The 22,251-nt window shown below is 41.7% G+C and overlaps 1 protein-coding gene across 2 annotated transcripts; it reads left to right on the top strand.

Moving 5' to 3' along the window:
* The first annotated feature begins 2,908 nt into the window (after window positions 1–2,908).
* On the top strand, window positions 2,909–22,127 carry mmp16b (matrix metallopeptidase 16b (membrane-inserted)). 2 transcript variants are annotated; one of them, XM_082513720.1, is made up of 11 exons: window positions 2,909–3,790; window positions 5,405–5,553; window positions 5,817–5,831; window positions 6,124–6,240; window positions 9,813–10,117; window positions 12,263–12,424; window positions 12,855–13,072; window positions 13,161–13,299; window positions 14,959–15,109; window positions 17,762–17,877; window positions 18,246–22,127. In XM_082513720.1, the coding sequence occupies exons 1-11, from the start codon at window positions 3,662–3,664 to the stop codon at window positions 18,605–18,607; spliced, it is 1,863 nt and encodes a 620-aa protein (XP_082369846.1). In that variant the 5' UTR covers window positions 2,909–3,661; the 3' UTR covers window positions 18,608–22,127. The 2 variants fall into 2 exon arrangements, with proteins under 2 accessions (XP_082369846.1, XP_082369847.1); XM_082513721.1 differs by lacking the exon at window positions 5,817–5,831.
* The last annotated feature ends 124 nt before the right edge of the window (window positions 22,128–22,251 follow it).

Here is a 22,251-nt window from a genome sequence, read left to right as displayed (position 1 = left end):
AGGCACAACAATAAGTAGATCATTTATTTGAGAACTCACGATTACCTTTTTGTAGAAAGCATTATTGTACATTAGGTACTTCTCCTGGAAAATGATGAGCGGAACCATCAAATTTTGTTTCAGCATCTTCATAATGCAGATTAATCTGCTTTGAGTGTATAGCATTAACTCTTTGACTCCTTCCTGTGAATCTCACTGCTCTAGTTTGGACTGTCATGGCTGCCATATTCATGACATGTGAGATACTGCAAGGCTGAGATTAGATGTGAGTGAATCCCTAAAAGCTTTAATAATAGCATGATAAATCCTGTCTGCAGTGGTATGGTTGAAAAGCCCCAGGCATTCACAGCAAACTGTCAGCCACCAATTAATTGGGTTTAATTAGAGAAGCCAGTGAGATTACCTTGTATCGCACCATCTGGCCCCCCTCAAGGCGAGTCTCCTTAAGCTAAACTTAGTAAATAAAATAGTAAAAGGCAAATATTTGATTTTAGGAATTGTTTGTTTTGTAATACCGAGTTCACGTGCACACGCACAAACAAACACACGCGCGTGTGCTCGTGCATGCTCGTCTTATTGCATTATGGTTTACCTCTCCTGATGAGGCCCCTGGTCTTTGGCCCTGAGCCACGTTCAACTTGTCGGAGCATGTGGTCTCCATGACATCTCAGTGCGTTACACAGTAAACACCTCAAAGTAAATGAATGAACGGTTTTAAACCAATGACCGTCCCTTTCTCAACTTCTCAACCAGTCACATCCTGTTTCAAAACATGGAACAGCTTGTTCACAGTTATGAGTAATGGCAATAATCTCCTGAAGGTTGTGTGTGCTCAGGCTTCACAGGTAATTTAGCTGTGTAGCTCTAGTATTGTGATGTGTGCAGCTAAGATGAAGAAGCCATACTGGTAGTAGCACTTTACAAAATATATAAGTGTGTGTAGTAAACGCATACACCAACAAAGTAATACACATATGTTAGAATACAATAGAATAAAATTCAACTTTATTGTTATTGCACATGTCACAAGTACAAGGCAACGAAATGCAGTTTGCATCCATCCAGAAAGTGCTTTAGCAATAATATAGATATATTACAAAAAAGGGTCTATTATAGGTATGTTACAATGTACACGGTATGAAGGTTTGTTATGAATATGCTATAACTATAAGTATGTACAGGCTATGAACAGGATACAAATATGAAAACTATACAGAAATATGAAATATTAACTATATAAGTTATAAACAGTTGTAAAAAGTTGTAGAACTATAATTATTGTTTTGTACAGAATGATTGTCTATACAGCATTTACAGTAGTGCAGTTTAGATTAGTGATATGTGGCTAATTTCTATAGTGGGTATATAAAGTGCAAGTGGTTGTGAGTGGTGGTTCAGTCCATGTTTGTTTTTGTCCATTGTGTGTGTGTTCAGTTATAGGTGGTTGTGTGTGTGTGTGTGTGTGTGTGTGTGTGTGTGTGTGTGTGTGTGTGTGTGTGTGTGTGTGTGTGTGTGTGTGTGTGTGTGTTCAGTCCATGAGTTAAATGTGGGTCAGATGTCAGGAGACAGAGTTCAGGAGTCTGACAGTCTGACATGGAGTCTTTTATGATTAAAAGATCAGATTCACTAAGAATATGTTCATTTTTGATGTTTTGAGTATATTTAGTCTTACTCATGGCTCAAGAGTGGCTCAAGAGTTGAGCCTTCCAATTACAAGTTCGCCTTGTAATCGGAAGGTTGCCGGTTCGAGCCCCGGCTTAGACAGTCTCGGTCGTTGTGTCCTTGGGCAAGACGCTTTACCCGTTGCCTACTGGTGGTGGTCAGAGGGCCCGGTGGCGCCAGTGTCCGGCAGCCTCGCCAGTGCGCCCCAGGGTGGCTGTGGCTACAATGTAGCTTGCCATCACCAGTGTGTGAATGGGTGGATGACTGGTTGTGTAAAGCGCTTTGGGGTCCTTAGGGACTAGTAAAGCGCTATACAAATACAAGCCATTTACCATTTACTCTTATAAACATCTAAATATGCATAATAGTCATAATAAATGGTTAGAATCTAAGATGACATTTTCACTTATGTGTGTGCTCCTTAATAGGCTTTCATTTCTCAGCATCACAGCTGGGTAGAGGGTTACTTTCCTAAATCTGGTGACACTGATCGCTTCCGTGCCCATGCCATCATATTTCTTCAAATCTGTCATTCAGTGTGCGTGACTACAGGAAACTTTGAGTCATTCGTGAGTGATTGACTGGCTGCAGCAATGCACATTGCAGGTGATATTTAATCCAACCTTGTATTGTGCAAGTGACAGATCAGAAATGCAGCGTAGATTTAATCAGCTCACATTTCTCTGCAGGTAGCCTCATTCTTTCCACTTGAACATCAGATTCAGACACTTTGAAAAACAAGAATTCCTTTTGAAATTGTCCATAGGTCAGACAGAAGAGCGCAGGATAGGACACGCTGGGAGGCTTAAACGTTAACTAGGCCACTCAGCTTTCCCTGATGTCTCCATACGATCTTTTTATTCAGTCCCTGAATTATTTTTCATGTCTGCTGGCAAATAAATCACACCTGCCTCCCTCCTGGGTGCAAACTGTGTGCAAACATTAATAATGATGGTAATAATAAAATAATATTTTTAAAAAACTCTAAAGTCTGATTTGATTTTTGTCATGAGCTCCTACTGCACTCCTTCCCACAGGCCTAGGGCCTTTCTGTGTGCCATATCAAATGAATGTCGGATTAATTTCTCGCCTCATTAGTTTATATGGGGTGGATTCCTGTCTCAGTTTGTCCTGTCTTCAGTGTCCTGGCAAAAAAAAAAAAAAAGCAGCTAGTGGCTCTTTCTTCAACGAAATGCTGCCATCTGGTGGCTCGTTATGCTTCAGGCAGGTTTTTGGTGCCGTTTGAGCTAAAAATGTCGATCAGGTCTTCTATTCTGGGTCCTCAAGATTGAGGGCACATAGTGGGATAAGTGCAGGACCAACATTTAAAGATAAACGATCATGCAATTGATCAGCATCTGTCCTGATACACTGTATTTGATGGTTATTCGTGGCACGGGACTATTTAGCAGTTTGTCTAGCGCATAAAGGCAGTTACCTGCTTTATCAGAGCGAAAATGCAAGCCACACAGTTTAAAATCTGGCTTTGCGGCCTTTGTTTTTCGGCATTTAAGATCAAAACATACGGCTACGTGTGCGCTTCAAACTGCACAGAGCCGTCGCCTTTGCAATGTAAACGTCAGATGTGCAGGCAGTGCTGAGAAATTGCGTTTTTATCTCGTATGCACTCTGTAGGGCAGCTCTTATGATGCTGCCAAGCAGCGCTGCGCTGTGTGAGAAATCAAAGCGCAGGCGTCGAGTCGGGAGGGAGCCTATCTTGCGCAGGCTGGATACTGTACATGGCCATTGATGCTGCTGGATAGATGTAGCCCCCGATGTAAATAAGAATGGCGAGGGCAGCGGGTCTGACACGCCGAGTTATCTCTGCTTGACATCGGAACATCACACCATCGGGATTATATTTAAGAAGAAAGAAAGAAAAACGCGGGGTCCGTTTTTTTCATCTGAATCTGTCTTGACAGCTCGCCCGATGGTTTTCATTTGACACAAAGCAGACGGGCGGCTTCTTCTAATAAACACTTGGGAAAAACGGGTCATTATGACCTTAGTATCCTCCAGTAAAAGAAAACCATCGGATTGTTTTTACGCGGCAGCATTCTGCTTGCATCTTTTGCTTTGGATTTCGTGTGCCGTGTCCGGAGAGGGGGATCATCAGTTCAGCGTTGAGGTAAGATAAATGGCCTCCTACCCCCTACCACCACCACCTCCCCCCGACTCTGAGAATCATAAATGACCGTGCTCTCTCCTCCACATCGTCTGCCTCAGCGTGGAAAAAACAAAAAAACAAAAAAACAAAAACAGAACAGAACATGTATGTTGAGTTACCCACGCTATCCGTGGGCACATGCGATAAAGCATAACATGGAGACATTCCAAGCCTGTCAGGACAGCTCACGCACTGGAAAAAAATACCCCTCATTTGTTGGGTGCAATGAAACAGAAGGATGCTCATTTCAGGTTATTACATTGCGGTTCATGAAGTGAGGTGATCCAGCCCACTGATCCAAAATGTGCACATATGAATGCACTGAGATCCGTCTATTTAAAGTACAATGAACCCAAAAATGCCTCAGCGCGTCTGTTGTATTGCTAGAGAAGCTACTTTTTTGACAGGTCATCATGAAGTGAGATGTGCTCTGGCAGCATCACAGTGTTGGAGGAGATAAAACATCTAATGACACAAGTTGCATAATAGGATTTGCTTCTTTTTCTACCTTATTAATTGATGTCATTTCCATCCTCACCACAGGCTCCCCTCCCACCACTCGGAAGAAATTAAATGCTGAAGCTGACAGTAACACACACACACCATTATTCAATTTAATGGCTCAATGAAATCTTGCCTGATATCTCTCTGAAATCTGTGCCTTTGAACAAACACAACTCATACAGGAAACACACCACGGGAGAAACCGGGAAAAATAAGAGGGATAAAAAAAAGGCGTTTAGCAAAGCTGAGTAAGGGACAGAGGCAGAAGGGAGGGATGGGCAGAGGAGACAGTTAGTCAGATTAGCTAGCTGGAACATATCTCATTGGCTGTGTGGTGATAGGGAGGCACCTGGTTGGTGTGTGGACAGCTGTGGATAGTGTGGGTGCCAAGCTCACTTTCAGGACTGAACCTGCCGGTGCCCCTGAATGATTCTCAGCTTCACCTCACTTGTTTGCATCAAATCACACTCTGGCTTTTTAGGGCAGGAGGAGGCAGGGCCACAGTCCTGCTCATGAACACTGACCGAGAGCCGCAAGACACGAACACTGACTAAGGTCAGCAGCAGGGATTCAGCTGCTTTTGTTTTAGCAGTGCTGTCCACACAAGCAACCCTTTAAACCCTAAAAAATGTGCTTGATAGACAATTTAACTAAATAACTGACTATAAATTATTGTATATGTGTGTTTTTCTCAAAATTAGCTTTTGATACTCTCAGGCATACTGTGATGTTAAATAAAACACTGCTGCAGCTCATTCTGTTATTTTATTTAATATTCAGTAGTACTGTAGCCAAAGGTTAGTCACTGTCTCTTGTGAGATGCACAATGAATGATGCACTTTCATATTATTATTATACTCCCACTTTTAATGTATTGTATACATTACAAGAGTTTGGTGGATATGTGTGTTGTGTGGTGAATCATATGCCTTTTGTAATATTCCCAAACTTGCAAAATGTGCAACACTGTAGTGTAATCTTTCCTGTTTTCCTCTCTCAGATCTGAGCTTTGGTCTTAAACCAAAACAAAATATGATGGCTCAAATCTTTCTCCTTCTTCACCCCTTGCAGGGATGGCTACAGAGGTATGGCTACCTTCCCCGCACAGAACCAGGCATGTCTGTCCTGCGATCGGCCCAAACCATGCACTCAGCTCTTGCTGCCATGCAGCGTGTCTACGGGCTCAATGTCACAGGGACACTGGATGAGAAAACCAAGGAGTGAGTGTATACATGTGTGGTGGACGTACTTGCGCAAACACAAACAGCTGAGCAGCACATGCACTTCCACTAGGCCATTAATGTCATGTTAATGCATTATGCTCCACTCGTTCATTTAAAATGCAGAAGGACGGACTATCAGTATTGCAAAGAATTAGTAAAGAGACAGAGATGTTTGTTTCACCTCGCGTCACCTCGCCTCACACAACCTCAGTTGAAGGTTTTAACGCTTCTCCCTCTTCTCATTTTGCATGATGATGCAGTGATATCACCCTGAGGTGAGAATTAAAGTTTTGCCTATGTATTGTGTTTGTTTTGTAGTTGTGACGTGGGTATGAATGAGAAACATGAAGGGCTGTAGTTTGGAGTAGTTTAGCGCTGTTCTGCATTCCTTATTTTGGTTCTGTGATTCTCTGGCACCTGTCAGGAAGAGAACTGCTGAGTTCACTTCAATGATTCCTGTTGTCTTGTGATGCAAAACTGAGATCCAAAGTTTTTTAGTCAGCAAACTTAAGTCACCTTCTCTTCTCTTCTCTTCTCTTCTCTTCTCTTCTCTTCTCACTTTTTAAGCTGGATGCAAAAGCCACGCTGCGGTGTTCCGGACAAATTCAGAAGCACGTCAAGGTCACGGACGCGGAGATACGCTCTGACGGGACAGAAGTGGCAGCGAACACACATAACCTACAGGTGACAGACGGCTGAGGCATGTTGTCATAGGGAGGTTACGGATTCAGATCTGCTAGTGTTAATTTCCTCAGCTCTCCTCTGTCTCTCATCTCCTCCTCTTTAACCACCTGGGATCACATGCTCCGTGTTGTCATAGAGACCGAGCAAGTACGTCACGTGTGTGTGGGGGGCTCGCGCACAAAAATACAGTGATAATCACACATCCAGAAACACATAAATTAACACATAAATGTACCCATGTGTGCTGCGAGTATGTTTGCTCCACAGTTATAAATAACTTGGTGGCGAAACCAAAAAAACAAAAAAACAAAACAAGATCAGGCTGTTTTGTTTTGCTTTTTTTTCTCCTGTTTTTTGTTTTGCTCGATCATTTTCATAAAACAAAACGGCTCGTTTTGTTTTATGAAATGGGGGCTTTTCGCTCCCCGATATTAAATTGTTTGAAAATTCACAGTGTAAATTATCCATAATCTCAGCAGAAATATTTAAACACTCATCTTATCAGGCCCGATTAAGCCCACGCTTTTAATAGGTTCTGAGAAGAACCGATAAACGGGTCTTTGGCACAACTGCAAACTGACAGGTTTCTGCAGTAATAGACGATAACACTGGCAATTTATTCAAATCCTCCCTTCTTGCCTGAATTTGAATTGATGAGCCACCTCTCCTAATGGAATGTCAATCAGTGCTGAGCCAGTGCTGCCGCTGCTGACTGCACTTTATTCGTGAAAATGAACGGGGAGCGAGGAGAAGATTTCCCATTCCTCTCTGCCTGCCAGACACTGATAACGACTGCTGTGTTAAAAGTTCAGTAAAAAGCTGCCGGGCTTGAAATAGTTGTCAAGTGCAACTTTTTTTAAGGATCTTCTTCTCATTCTGAAAAGTGTGTGTGTGGGGGGGAGGGTGATCAGACAAATTAACAGGACAATGAAGCAGGATGTGTTTTATTTTCCTCCCTGAAGTTTGGAATTATATGCGATTTGTGTCTTTATCTAAACTCGGACTTTGCAGAGTATTTTTAGAGCGAGTTCCTCGACCACCCAGTGGCGTGTCTAGAAAATTTTTGTTGGGGGGGCCAGGTAGGGGCACAGATTTGGAGAAGGGTGGCAGATGTAATTGGCAGATAATGTTAAAAACAATTCTACCAACCGTTCACCATAATTCAATAATCCTATAAACCTAATAGCCGAATGCGCTTTTAACTCTTATTAGAATGAGATTTTAACCACTACGGTGCAAAGTTTTTAGATACTGCGTTGATAAAGTACAAGAGATACAATCAGTGCTTTGTCAGTGTTTACTCAGCATTCAAGGACAGCAATATTTGCATAGTATTTTTACTGACATATACTGCACATATGTTTTGGGCAAAAACATTTTTGAATATTAAAATACGAACATTTGTAACAAACAATTGACAAATTAGCCAATGCAAAACTTTATCTGCCTGTTAAAAAAAAGAAGATAATCTTCTCACAAACTGGTGTTTGATTTTGAAACAGGAAAAAGTGGGGAAACAACTGAAAAGACTAACATTTGAATGAAACCTGAAAGCAAGTAAATACTTTCTATGCTGCCTTATGGTAAACTTTGGTAATATTGATAAAGAACAACACTGGCTGATGATGAAATACAGTCAGCTGGCATGGTGACACTGCCAGTATTAACCTGCAGGGCTGGACTGGGACAGAAAATCGGGCATTTTGACTACTGACCGGCCCACCAGGTATTAAAGCCATAAAGACTTTGAATGAAAACAAACCCTGTTGTGACAGTGATGTACAGTCTTGTTGGTATATGTATGATTTCTATACATTTTACATCAGATAAAAACTTTGGTTGTAAGATTCAGATAATTATTTAATAAAAGCTAGATATTTTAAATGAGAATAAGAAAGAAAAGTATTTCTTTGTGCCCCCCTCTCCCTGTTAATGCCCTACCTGGCCCCCTGACAACACTTTGCTAGACCCGCCCCTGCACAGTTACCAGCTGTCAGCTGCTTAGAAAAGGATCCTGGTGTTATTTGTCTCTCAGAAACAGTTCATAACTTCCCTTCAACTCATTCATGTCACCTAAAAGGTAAACCTGTTTCTCCATCACAGCTCTGATGATTCAGTAAGGACATCTCCTGGTTTCATCTTCATGTTTCCCTCTCACCACATATCTAAACAGACATCATGACCAGCAGCTTTACAGCTGTGGCTCCAGCAAACATCAGCTGATACTAGAAATTAATATTAAATCAATTCTAACAACAGCTGATCAAGCTTAAACGTGCTGCTGTTGTTTAGCGCGACATCTGCTGGTTTCCTGTTTCTGGCGCAAAGTGGGCGATAAATAAACAAGAGAGAAAAGCCGATCAGCTGATCATTGATCAGTTTCATGATTGAAGTAGCAACAGGAGAGGGAGGGGGAGAGAATGAGAGAAGAGGCAGCTGTGCAGTAACGACAGAATAAATCCAGCTTTGTGTCTTTTTCCCATTCTAGCTAAAGTCCGGGACAAACTGCGTCTCTTCTCAGCTCAATACGAAACGCGTAATATTTTCTCTGAATGAGGGATCATTCCATTTTTTAAGGAGCCGTTGGCAACTCTACTAACCTTATGAATAAAATAAAGTTCACTATCAGTAACATCATAGCACCCACCCAGCTGTATAAAAACTCCGTCAAGCTGGCTAGAACGCAGTACGAGTTATTGCAACTGACAGTAAAAAGTCAGCACAATGAAAATAAACTCCACCTAAACTTAGTTTATATCTGACCCAGAGAGACTGCAGGTCATAACTTCTTACCTGAAGTTCAGTTCACCTGACACTCGGACTGGTGGCTGCTTCGGGGCTCTCCTCCTGCCTCCCCTTCCCTCATCCACCTGCTGCCTCTGTGGAAGCCCCGTCATAGCCACCACCAAACAACTGAGTTATTTTTACACATCGACCTGCATCTGGCCAATCCACCACCTCTCATTGTTCATGCCGTTACAAAAAAATAAAAAATAAGTCAAATAAGCCCGATGGCCAGTCCAGCTATGTTAACCTGCAACCAAATCTGCAGCTCCATACAGCAATGTTACGACTTAGATGATATCTTATAACTCATAACTCTTATGTTAGCTGCCCTCAGTAGCATACTGTCTGAAATATTCCACAGCTGCAATAATTCTTTAAGTGTTATTTTTTCCTTGGTATTCTAATTTCACCGAAGTTTACTAAACTCAACAAACTTAATATTACTTACCGGGACATTTATTCTGTCCTCGTTTTCTTTCACCGAAGAATTGTTTCCTGCAGTTCTTTCGCGCTTGGCTCTCCTACCTTTGCTAACGTGATGCACATAGCGCAGAAGCCGATGCTGCATTCACTTACACTCGGATATCTGAGCGTCACCGTGAAAACATAATCGGACATTTGATATTTGATTGAATTTTATTGTTTTGCCTTTGGGGTGGCACCTGGGGTGGCCAGTCTGGTTGGGGGGGTGGCCTGTGCCCCCCCAGGCCACCCCGCTGGACACGCCATTGCGACCACCTCTTCAGCAATCTTTTCACTTGGTATGCTTGTTCGGTTTCCCGCAGCATAAAAAATGTTACCCCGAAGGTGGGCGCCCGTGAGACTCACGATGCCATCCGGCGGGCGTTTGACGTGTGGCAGGGTGTGACTCCCCTACGCTTCGAGGCCGTTCCGTACAGCGCCCTGGAGACTGGCAGGCGTGACGTAGACATCACTATCATCTTCGCTTCTGGTTTTCACGGTGACAGCTCACCCTTCGATGGGGAGGGAGGATTCCTCGCCCACGCCTATTTTCCGGGCCCAGGCATAGGAGGAGATACACACTTTGACTCCGATGAGCCTTGGACGCTTGGGAACCCCAACCATGATGGTGAGTGAAAGGGAAAGCTGGCGTGAGGGATGAGACAAGGTGACTAAGACCGGCAACAATGGAGCAAGCAAAGCACAAGAAAGGAGAAGCTACAGCAAGGATGGGGAGGGAGGTGGGCAGGGGGGATTTTAAGATAATTAAAAAAAGAAGGGTTTTAAATGCTGAATGTTGGCAGGAAGGTATATAAACAAAAACTGCATGGAAGATGTGAGGAAAGCACAGAGAAATAAAAAAAAAAAGAGGTAAATGAGGACTGACTGAAGGAAAACCATCTAAATAAAGATGGCTCGGCAGGAGGGCAATATGACAGAGATGGTATCACAGGGCATGAGTGTGAGGGATGCTTAACCAAAAAACTAAGAATGCAGAGATGTCTTTGATCCGCCCGTGCTCTGTAAAGACGCATCACTCCATCTGTCAGGATTTTGATGTTTTTTTGTGGTGTAATAAGCTCTTCACACGAGAGGATAGAAGGCCCTACTATTTTAAGACAGTGGTTGCTGGCTTATTCAGTTTTATTGAATTTGATGTAGCCCACTGGTATTTGTACCATTATATAATTTAATATTAATGATATTAGGCTACTTTGCTAATATCCATATGCTAAGTGCTTGCATTCTCCCATCCCATCCGGTTTATTGGGGTTGAGGGGAGGCAGGGGAGGGGTTACAGTTCACTTTGTGTTTGTTCTGGTAACCTGTTTGCCACCCATCAGCTCCTCTCCCTTTCTTCTCATGCCCTAATGGTAACTGTCTCAGGCTCCTGAGTTGAATTCACGTTCACCCTTGTGCAGCATCCCATGGTTATCCATTTGGAGTGCTGGGGCTGATTTTGAAAAGCACCCGTCTCAGCTTATGTGTCTGGAAAGCTTTGCAGCCTTTAATGGGCTTTCACAGCGGTGTAATTGTAAATGTTGCATGTTGACATGTGCGCTAATGGTAGCTCGGGCTTGTCTCCTGGGAGTCCTTATGGGAAAATTTGGGTTAGGTGGAAGAGGCTGGTAGTGTTAGATAAATGGTGGTGGGGGTGGGTAACCTTTTAGCTGCTGGCTGACGGTCAGTCGCTGGTCTGTGCAGCGCTCCTGGCAGAGGGGGATATCATGTTGTAAAGGGCAACAATCTCCTGGGGACAGCTTCAGTCACAAGCTGTACTTAAATGGTGTACTTCTCTCTAAATCAGGTTGACACTATGAGCTGAACGCTGGCCATATGTACCAACTGTGACATTTTTATTTTTTCATTTGTGTGCGTGTGTGCGCGCGCGCTTGCATGCAATGGGACGTAGACTCACAATGTTTGTTTGCGCCAACATTCATATGGGTTCAGGTGCAATAAATGAGCGCTTCTTGCCCGATGCCCTGGGCAGCAATCTGAGTGTGTCCCTCCCCGCTTGCTGATGCTCTCATGTGGCTTATCTTCCTTTAAGTACTAAAAGAGAAAAAGTGCACCTGTTTCATATTTTACCTCCAGTTCGCTTTCCAACTGGAGCAGATGGCAGTGAGTAATTATGATTTTCGCTGCTGATAAATTAACTATTATGCACTGAATGGTTAGTCTGTAAAAAAAAAAAAAAAAGAAAGAAAGAAAAGAAAAGAAAAACTGTGAAAGCTGCACCTGGAGAATGCAAAGCCTTGAAAATACTTTGTGATTTTTAATCAACAGTAATCCAAAAGAAGCAGGATTTTAAATAACAAAACAATAAAAAGAATCAAATTTTCACATTTAAAATCCTGTGAGTAGTACTTGTTTGGCATTTTGGGCTCGATAAATGGTTAAACAATTATTGGATTTGTCTGCACAGAGCAGGTTACATATTGATGCTAGGTAATCATAAAAACTTTTTTTCACACAGTATTTTTTTCTTTTTTGTGAATCTAGTTTGCAGGGTGTCTCTGTACTTTTCACTTGTTAAGCTTTTGCACTGGTGATAGCTGTGGATGGAGACCTGTGTTTACAGGTTCACCTGGACTCAAGAGCAAACAGATTTTAATTGAAAAGGTCAAGAATCAGGGTCATCATACCATCATGAGTGTTAATACTGTTAATATTTGCCTGTTCTGTTTTATCATAATGTGTAATCTCTCTTTATTTTTTATGTTTTTGAACTTTTGGATTCTAACTCATGCCATCCTCTTCCTCTCTCCAGGTAACGACCTATTCTTGGTTGCGGTTCATGAGCTGGGCCACGCCCTCGGTCTGGAGCATTCCAATGACCCCACTGCTATCATGGCTCCTTTCTATCAGTACATGGACACTGAGGACTTCAAACTACCTCACGATGACCTACAGGGCATCCAGAAAATCTACGGTAACTTTCCCAAGTGAATTTCTCTTCAGAGCACGAGCTGAAAGTCTGAAAGAGCACGTAATCAAGACTCTTACGTCTTGTTTTGTTCCAACACTTCACTGAAGCTGTATAGCAAAACAACATAAATAGACAAGCGCTGAAGCTTAGTCACTTGCTTATTCAAATGCTGCTGCGTCAGTCATATTGGGTTCGATGCCAGTAAGCAGCATTTGTCAGCTGTTAAAGAGGGCAGCCAATCTATGCTTTCAAAACAACGTGAGTCCACTAATGCTCAGCCAAAAAAAGGATACAGTTTCCGTGCCAAAATAAAAGGCGCAATGGCCAAAAAGCTGTAAACTCACTGGACACCGACTTAAATCTTGATGAAAGTTTTGAAAAAGACGAATATAAAGGAATGCAGATAAAATACGTTCTATTTTGGGTTTTTTAGGTCCACCGGATAGAGCCCCACAGCCCACCCGGCCTCCACCCACAGTCCCACCTCCTCGCTTTCACCCTCCTTCCGACCCACGTAAACACGATCGCCATGCCAGACCCCATCGGCCTCCACTGAGTGCCAAACCCTCCAGCCCAAACTCCAAACCTAACATCTGTGATGGAGGCTTCAACACTCTGGCCATTCTCCGAAATGAGCTCTTTGTGTTCAAGGTAAAATCGGTCATCACATCAGAGCATTCTGGGATTTCATCGGTGGCTATAAAGAGCAGTGATGATTTGACCTTGTCCGTTTTTACAGGACCAGTGGTTCTGGAGGGTACGAGACAATTCAGTGGTTCCTGGCTACCCCATGCAGATAAGCTACTTCTGGAATGGCTTACCTCCCAAAATTGATGCCGTGTATGAAAACAGCGAAGGGAAATTTGTTTTTTTCAAAGGTAATAACAGCAACCGCTCTTTATTTTTTGTGTGTGTGTGTGGGTGTGACTGTAGTTCAGCTACTGGTAGTTAACACCCCCTTTACGTTAACTGGTCCTAAATGATCTGTTCATGGCATTAGGGCACCAAACAGTCTAATGACTGCAGGACCAAAGAATAATGTAGGTTTCTAAACATGAATGTAAATATGACGGTGTATTTTAGTCAAGGTAGGTAAAGAAAAAACTAAGCCATAAAGAGCAGGGGGGCAATGTGTGATACTGCACAAACAACCTCTAATAAATTTCTCGCAATTTTACCATTTTAGAACGAGACATCAAATATTCTCTGAGATGATTAGGTCATTAATTTCAATAAAAAGAAGAATTAAGAAAATGTAAGAAAATCAGAATCAGCCTTTGCACTCATCGCTACCGATGGCTGTTTATTATAGCTTCAGTGGCGGACCTAATCATATTATACTTTGCAATCAAAAGGGCCAGAATTACCAGAATTACCACAGTTTAGCGTGAACTGAGCCTATTTAGAGGAAAGCAAATTAGACGAAGTGACAGCTTTTGTGCGCGTGTGCCATTTCCTGTTTATTGGAGGCACCAGAGGTGTGATTGATTGGTTGATCCACACATGCCAAAATTGAAGCTATTGCTCCAATATGACAATAAATGTAAAAACAATGCTACGTTTAAAATTACATATGCTTTTGGGGCAAGGAAATGCATTCATATTTGCCAGGCTTTACTAAAAAAAACATTTTAGTGTAAAAAACACAAATTTATACAACAAATCTTCTAGGACCACACTGAGGGTTAACATGGTAAAACTAATAGCACTACATGAGTGACAACAGACTATCAAAATAAAACAGGAAGTTACTCAAGAAACCGCAACAAGACTTAAGCTTGACACAGAAGGACACAAAGGACAGAACGAGAGATTGCAGAAAATAAAGCATAAGCAGAATACTAATGGGAGCAAACAGGAACTGAAACAAAGCATTAAGGCACAAAATACAAAGGAATGTGAAAATCTGGGGAGCAGGGCAAGCTTTACAGTACATATCTTTCTTTTTTTTTACTGTAACAGGCGACAGTGAGGTTGTTTTGCTTTCTGTCTGGTAGGAGAACGAGTGCAGGTCCAGTGGAGCCGTCCGTCCACCAGGCAGATTAACATGACATCTGTCACTCTGTGGGATCAGAGTGCCTCATGCTTTATTTATTCACTCATAGGGACTTAACTGTGTGTGTGTGTATTGGTGGGTTTGTGCATGTGAGCGTCGAGCTACTTACTGCACAGCAGCCCTTCTTTGCTCTGCCTGAGGCATTTATGATCAAACTGAATTAAATGCAACAATAGCTTCAATAAAGCTCAACACAACAAGTCTCAGTAGAGTTGTCTTCAGAGCATCAGCTTGCTGTTTATTGTATTGTACTGTAGATAACACTGCATAGATTTTCCTGCTGAACACATATTCTTAAAACAAGGTGACATCTTCTGACTCTTGAAATTACATGAGCAGGGGAAAAAAGCCTCAATGAAAAGAAAGAAAAGCAACAACACAAAAGAGTTGAATGAGCTGAAAGCCCGTGGTGCTTTTTTTGAACTCATATTTAGTTATTTGCTTTGTCCCAGTGCAATCTAACTTTGCCCGTGTATTTTAGGAAACCGTTTCTGGGTCTTCAAGGACACAACTCTCCAGCCTTCGTACCCTCAGGACATCTCGCTGTTCGGGAGTAGCATGCCCACACAGAGTATTGAGACAGCTGTCTGGTGGGAGGATGTCGCCAAAACCTACTTCTTCAAAGGAGACAGGTCTGTGTAGATTATTAGTCGTGTAAAGATTTGGACAGAACTGAAACTGCTCAGAGTAAAAACACCATGCACCATGGGGACATTTGAAGGATAGAATGTTTTTTAACATATTCTATTATAGATAGCATATGATTATTAGATTATATATCTATTATACACTCATATATTGATTACATCACATCCACAGTGTGCCTTTTGTCCTGTCTCCCTTCCCTCACCCCAAGCCGTTCACAGCAGATGGCTGTCCCTCCCTGAGCCTGGTTCTGCTGGAGGTTTATTCCTGTTAAAGGGAGTTTTTCCTTCCCGCTGTTGCCAAGTCCCTGCTCATAGGGGGTCGTCTGTTTGTTAGAGTTTTCTTTTTCTATTATTGTCTTTACCTTACAATATAAAGACTGTTGTTGTGATTCACAACTATACAAATAAAGTTGAATTCAATTTAAATGTTTTAACCTTTATGTTACACAGCAGATCCTAAAGACAAAAGAAAGCATCTTTTGTGCTTTCCTCTTCCTCCACTGCGATATAAGGGGAAGGTTTTTGGCTATGCTTGGTTTGGACACCTTTTGCAGCATTGATGGCCTGAAGTCTCCTACAAGTGTCCGTCAAGCTTGGCACATCTTCTCTTTTAAAAACATTATCTCTCATCCATCTTGGCAGAACAGTTTAAGCTCGATCAGGATTGTCAGTGAGCTCCCATTTTTCTAGTCTCTCCAGAAATGCTGTTTTGGGTCCAGAATTCAAGACGTGAGCTTTTGCCTAAGCTGGACCACTTTGGAAAAGGTGTCCAGTCCCTGTTGCTGAAAAGCCTCCTGACAGCATCAGGTTGCCACCGCTGTTTGACTGTGCAGATGGGTTTGTGGAGGTGGTGCTCAGTGGGCGGTTTCCAGCCTAGAATCATGGTGATATACTTCAGTCTTCAGTCTGTAAAATGTTGCTTCTCTGGAGTTGTTAAGGTACCTTTTGGCAAATGCCTGGTGGCCCTCATGAGGAATGGTTTGATTCAAAGTAACCACTTGGTTCTTAGTTAGCAGATTACTGAGTTTGATCTGTTTGGCCAGATCAAGGAACCGCTGGGGATTTGAGATTTCTTTGATTTGGGAACGATGGAGATTACTACCTTCTTTGATCTTAAAAGCTTTGCATCTGGACTGTATGTTATCCTGTGCATGGATTCATGCAGAGTATAATTGGGTACCTGCAGTTTGAACTGAATTGAATCCAAGGATTCATTCCAAGACACCAAATATGAGAATCTGGTGTTTATCTGAGTGTGTTGCAAGTCCTAAAGTTTGAGTTTATGCCAGAGTGACTCACATGTTAAGCTGTCAAGTTAAATCATATCCTAAGAGGTCATAGGACGCTGTGATGGGAGCTGACTAAATGCTTTGTCATGATACTATCATCCCAAACCACAAGTTGCCACATTTTGACAAACAAGACATTTTGTCTTGAGCGTGATTTTATCTCTCTCTCTCCCCGCGTGTATGACAGGGAGGTGTTTGTTCTAATTCAAAGAAATGACAGTTTGCAGCGAGATTTATGTGCGTGAGCACGAGTGTATGAGAAGCACATCAATCACAGCTACTAGTGAAACAGATCTATGTGGCAGATACACACAGAGCATGGATGATTGATTTACCACTTTCTGTGGTCATGTGAAATACTTGAAGTCTGTTGCTGATCGTTAAATAGTCACATGGAAAAAAACGACATTTGATTGCAAGTTATAGATATGAGTTTGTGACAGTAAGCAGAAATCCAGTGCAGTGCTCTCGTCATCCCAGGCTATGATGTCTTTGTTTTCCTGAAGGTAAATGCTGAACTACAGTTATTGCTTTCTGGGCTTAGTGCGACTTTTAAGCAGATCAACTTGAAATGAAGGCCTGTTCTGTGTTGAACTGGTTGACCTACTGAGCAGTAGACCTATTTTCAGTGTTGCAGACATGTTGGTGAGTCCTGATTATCTCAAGCTAAACATAGACTTTGTCTCCCAAGTGGTTTTGTTCTACATTGCATAATTTATATCTTACACAAATAAACAGAGCTGTAGCATAAATTCAGGCAGGCCATGATGTCAAGCTCAGCATAATCCTGTCTGTCAGCTGCTTTTGCAACCCACTGTTATCCCAACTTCTCCTTTTAATGCTGCATCTGATTATTATGTCTTATCCACTGATCCACTGATGGCTGCTTGTATGTGCATGATCCCTGCTCATGTGTGAAGAGTGTTTCAAAACATCTGTCGCCATCAGTATTAATATCTCCAATTAGCTAAAACGTCAATGTCATTATTGAGGTCCTGGCCAGCAGTTCTTTACAAATCACTGCCACCCAACGCCTTTGTGAAGTCCCGATTAAGGGAGCTGTCGAGTAAAAGAAAAACTTAGCGACAATTTTTAAAAAAAATATTTAAGTGTGTTTTGAGGAAAGTAGTCCTAACTCCTTGTATGATATTAATGCCTGTGATGTTCAAGGCTACAGGGTTGTTAAAATGACAAATACATCTATTGTTTCCATTTTAAGTGACTAAGTGATGGTAACACAAGTGTGCTAACATTTTTTAATACTTATTATGACTACTGCACTAACTAACAGGTGTCCCTGAACCTCTGTATTGACTCTTTTTTGATATATTTGCCTGTCCTGTTGTAGATACTGGAGGTACAACGAGGATATGAGAACCATGGACCCGGGTTACCCAAAACCCATCACCATCTGGAAGGGCATCCCTGACTCTCCACAAGGGGCTTTTGTGGACAAGGCCAACGGTATGTTTGCATTACTGACTGTAAAATCTGTAAGAAATAACAATGTGATACCAGATGCCTGTAAAAGGTAATAAAAACAAACACAAAAACAGGAAGTTGATAAGTTTATGTGGCAATATCCAGTTTGTTTTTGACTAGTATGTAGTACTATAAAGTAGTGCAACCAGCTGTGAAATACATTTAGAGTAAGTAATGTGTTTTGAGTGGGCGGCGGGGGCAGCTGAATAAGACATGTTGATTCCAGCTGGAGACCTTTGGTGCATCTTGCAATCCATTACTTTGTTTTCCAGCTGTCTCTACACTGTTTAACAAATTCAAAATATCCCCAAAAAGTCTTTAAAAGACTGCCTATATCCCTAAACCCCCAGGTTTCACCTACTTTTACAAAGGAAAGGAGTACTGGAAATTCAACAACCAGCTGCTTCGCGTGGAGCCTAACTACCCGAGGTCCATTCTGAGGGACTTCATGGGCTGCGACAGCCTACCCGCCGACCCCGATTGGGACTGGAGCCCCACGGTGGTAGAGGAGCGCCACTATGACAACGGTGATGCAGACGTTGTTATCAAACTAGACAGCGCTGGAGGTACGGAGAAAGCGGTGGCCATTGCTATCCCCTGCGTTCTGGCGCTGTGCATGATGGTCCTCCTCTACACTGTTTTCCAGTTCAGGAGGAAGAGCACGCAGCGCCACATACTGTACTGCAAACGCTCCATGCAGGAGTGGGTCTGAGGGATTGTCGCTGCACTGTATAGAAAGGGTTGTAAAGCTCTGATAAAGGTCTAGTTATTGCTCCAAGCCCTAAGTACAGTAATTGGGAGCGCTGTAAAGGGTACAGCAGATGAGGTTTGCCATGTAGGCAGATTTCAGAACTGCTCGAACTCGTGACATGCAAACTGCAAAGAAGTGAAACGATCAGCAGAACTCAAACGAGGACGGTGCTGGAGCCACACCTATGTCTAACTAATATGTATGTATCAGCTTTGACTTTTTCTGTATCTTGGAATGAACTCAATTAAGTGAGACAGAGTTAAGCTTGTGTAAGTGGGACCTTTGTCTATCCCCATCTCTGCACGCCACTTAAAAAGCCCCAAGCACTAACTTCAGTGGACAAATTAGATATAGGCTTCTACTTTGCTTTCATTTCTTAATTAAATTGCCCTGAGCTGTGCTTTCCTTAATTTAGGGTCCCCTGTAAAAGATTATTCATTGTGCTGCGGATTCACACACGAACCAAATATGACCTTTTTCTTCCAAAGAGGATTACTGCTTGATGTGTTGTTTTTGATGGGATTTTTTTTTTCCCCTGCGTGGATCAAACTTCGTGGACCATACTCTGATTTTCTTTTGCCATGTCTATTCATATCCACCCGTCTGCTCGCTAATCTGTTGGGATAAGACGCAGCCGTTAGAGGTAGGAATTCAAGACTGTTGTGGAGTCTATCTCCAAAACAGGGGCCAAAAAAACCTCTCTGCAATATTCATGAGACTGCCTTAACCACACATTGCTTAAAGTTCCCTTTGCTCTCTTTCTCCTTTTCTCTGGTCCAGAGAGTTGAAGATGCTGAGTGAATTCCTTACTGCCCAGACGTTAAAGCAGTATTTGAGGAGGTTTATTGTTCTTGAAGTGTGCTAAGCTGTGCCTGGTGGAAAGTAGGCTATCAGCTTTCATTTACTCCATCACCTGAGGGTATGAGAGAGGAGGGCGTTTGTTGTACACTGTAAAAAACAAACAAACAAACAAAAAGGCACAAATGTGCGGGTAATTTACATTGTGCATTACCTGTTTTTGTTGTTGTTGTTGTTTTTGGTTTTACAGAAGTTTCCATGAACGGTAAGTGGTAAAATCGAAAGGTCATTAAAAAAACAAACCATGAGTAAAATATAAATATGGAAAATTAATTCATTTTAAAACCGTACATTGTACTGCATTTCTACTATTTTTTTTACAGTGTATGTTTGAGGGAAAAGAGGGGTGGATACCCACATTATAGATGTACTGTACTATTATTGAACTATTATATTGAACAACCAACAACCTGCATCCTTTTTACCTGCCCGGTTTGGACAACAGTACTCCAAACAGCGTTAATCCATATATTTTAAAAAGCTTTACAAATCCATGTTTTTTTGGTACAAGGTTTGTAAGTTTACATAATATTTCATATCGAACAAAATAACTTGATCCACCTGTTTTTTTGAAGACAACATATTTCTTAATAGAAGCAAACAATCTCTACTTACCACAAGCACAACACGTATCAGTGGCCAGTGCTGTTGCCCAGATTGCTCCATCGTCTCACTACTTTGTGCAACAAGGTTTTGATGCACAGCACTGCTGTAATCAAGAAAATATGTCTAAACATGCAGAGGAATTAAAAAGCAGAAATAAAGACACTAACTTTTTTTGATATTTGAAAAAACTCTTAACCAGGTTTGTCTGTGTTTTTAAAACTCAGGCTGTTTTATGCAATCTAACTCTTGACTAACCACTATACAAACACTATGTTACATTAACAATTTACTAATCCCAGTTTATAGAACTAATAAAAAATGGAATTAACAGGATTATTTGAAAAACAAAAACAGCTAAATTTAATCTAAAATATTTCTCATATACAGTATAATATGTGTCATTTAATATATGCATAGTACATATATAAATCTTATGAATTTAGGAAAACAAAACAACATAAAAAGACAGGCTCTCTCCGAGGTGAGATGGAGCCAAACTGAGCAAAAGCTTTTCTGTCACCATATAATGTGTTATAAATGCAATACAGCCTGGATCCTAATTAATATGTCGGTCTGCCATATATGTAACGACGGGGTTGTGCGGCGTAGCATTTCTCAGAGTATGCCAGATGATCCATCTCCATTCATGATGTGATTTCAGTTCTTTTTGCTACTCTTTTACTTGAAATGGTCCTCAGCACCAACTGTACAGGATATCTTACATAACCCTCCGCTGATATTGAGGCAATGCCATTTTATAACATATCAGATAGGGAATTTTAGATTTAAAATGTTCTTATCTTTGAATGATCTACTGAAAGGTACATGTATGGAGCTGTGATTGATGGGTTAAAACCTTTATTATACATAATTTGTAACAGATACAAATTAAATCTTAAATAAGGGCAATGCATGCCGTGTTTAAACTAAGATGTCATTCTTTCATAGCCGTTGCCCGTGGGTCATCCTCGTACCAGTCTTTCCCTCGGTATTTAGATGAAGTGGTTGGTCAGACTTGGATTTTTTCTGCTCAAAGCATTGGCAGTCATGCTATATGATCCATGTAAAAATGGCTAGCTTCCTTCTCTGTCCTTGCTGTTCTAGTTTTCATGCAACAGTCAACAGTAATGAAAGAAAATGTAAAGACAGGAGCAGCTTTGCTTTCCCGAAGCAGTGCTAAATCGCTGTGCACATCAGTCCCTGTCGATCCATGATCAGGTTGAAGCAAAAGCCTTTGGCTCAGTGTCGTGTATGATGTCTTATCAGTTTGTGTGTTTGTGGTGAGGATCTGGTGGCGCCAGAGCGTGTGAAGTGAGGCAGGTCAGTACTGTATTTATTGCCGTATTTATTCCTGTGTGCTCAGAACCTCAACTCTCGCATTGCATTGTACTGAGGGCAAGAAATTGTCAATAAAATGGGAGTGAAATGCAATATTTTTTCTAGTCTCACAGCTACTAAGTAATCCTTGTCCTTCTGTTACTGCCTAAGCAACAAACCATTTCATGTGGCATATGGTTTTCCGTCTTTGAGAGGGAGACCAAATGTTTAAAGGTTAAAAACTCTTCAGTGAACTTTGTCATGCATCAAGTGAACGAACCGCTGGACTTTTTTTTAGATATGTGAAAAGCAGAAGGTCACAGCGCGTCAACATGTCCTTGGTTGTCCCCAGACTCCTGAGTGCTTTTTTTAAGGTCTGCCTTGACACATGCTGCTAAGCATTAGGGCTAATTTAGAGTGTCATTAAAGGAAGTGGATGAGGCTGATTAGACAGCAGTCATTACACCAGAGAGGCAAGAGACGAGGAGCATTCTGCAGTCACTGCAGTCTAGATGTGATAGCCAGATGCAGTACATGCCATATATACTCCAAGGCACAGTGTATAAGAAGTAAACATTTGGCATAATATGTATATATATATATATATATATAAGCCAGACTGTATACTGTTTCCTTCAGGCAGTTCTGTTTTTAATCCATCCATTTCATGGATAAAGAACATGCTGTGTGTTGTAAATAAAACAAGTGCATAATGAACGTGTCCTGTTATCACGCTCTCACACAAACATAACCCGTCTCTCCATTACAGCGACAGCATGCAAAGGCACATTTATATGCAGCATTAAAAGATAATTTATTTAAGA

Source organism: Aulonocara stuartgranti (genome assembly GCF_965226115.1).
Source record: "Aulonocara stuartgranti genome assembly, chromosome: 18".
In the NCBI taxonomy this organism is placed as follows: Eukaryota; Metazoa; Chordata; class Actinopteri; order Cichliformes; family Cichlidae; genus Aulonocara; species Aulonocara stuartgranti.
Note: the sequence above shows the minus strand (reverse complement) of the source record. Positions and strands in the feature narration are given on the sequence as shown.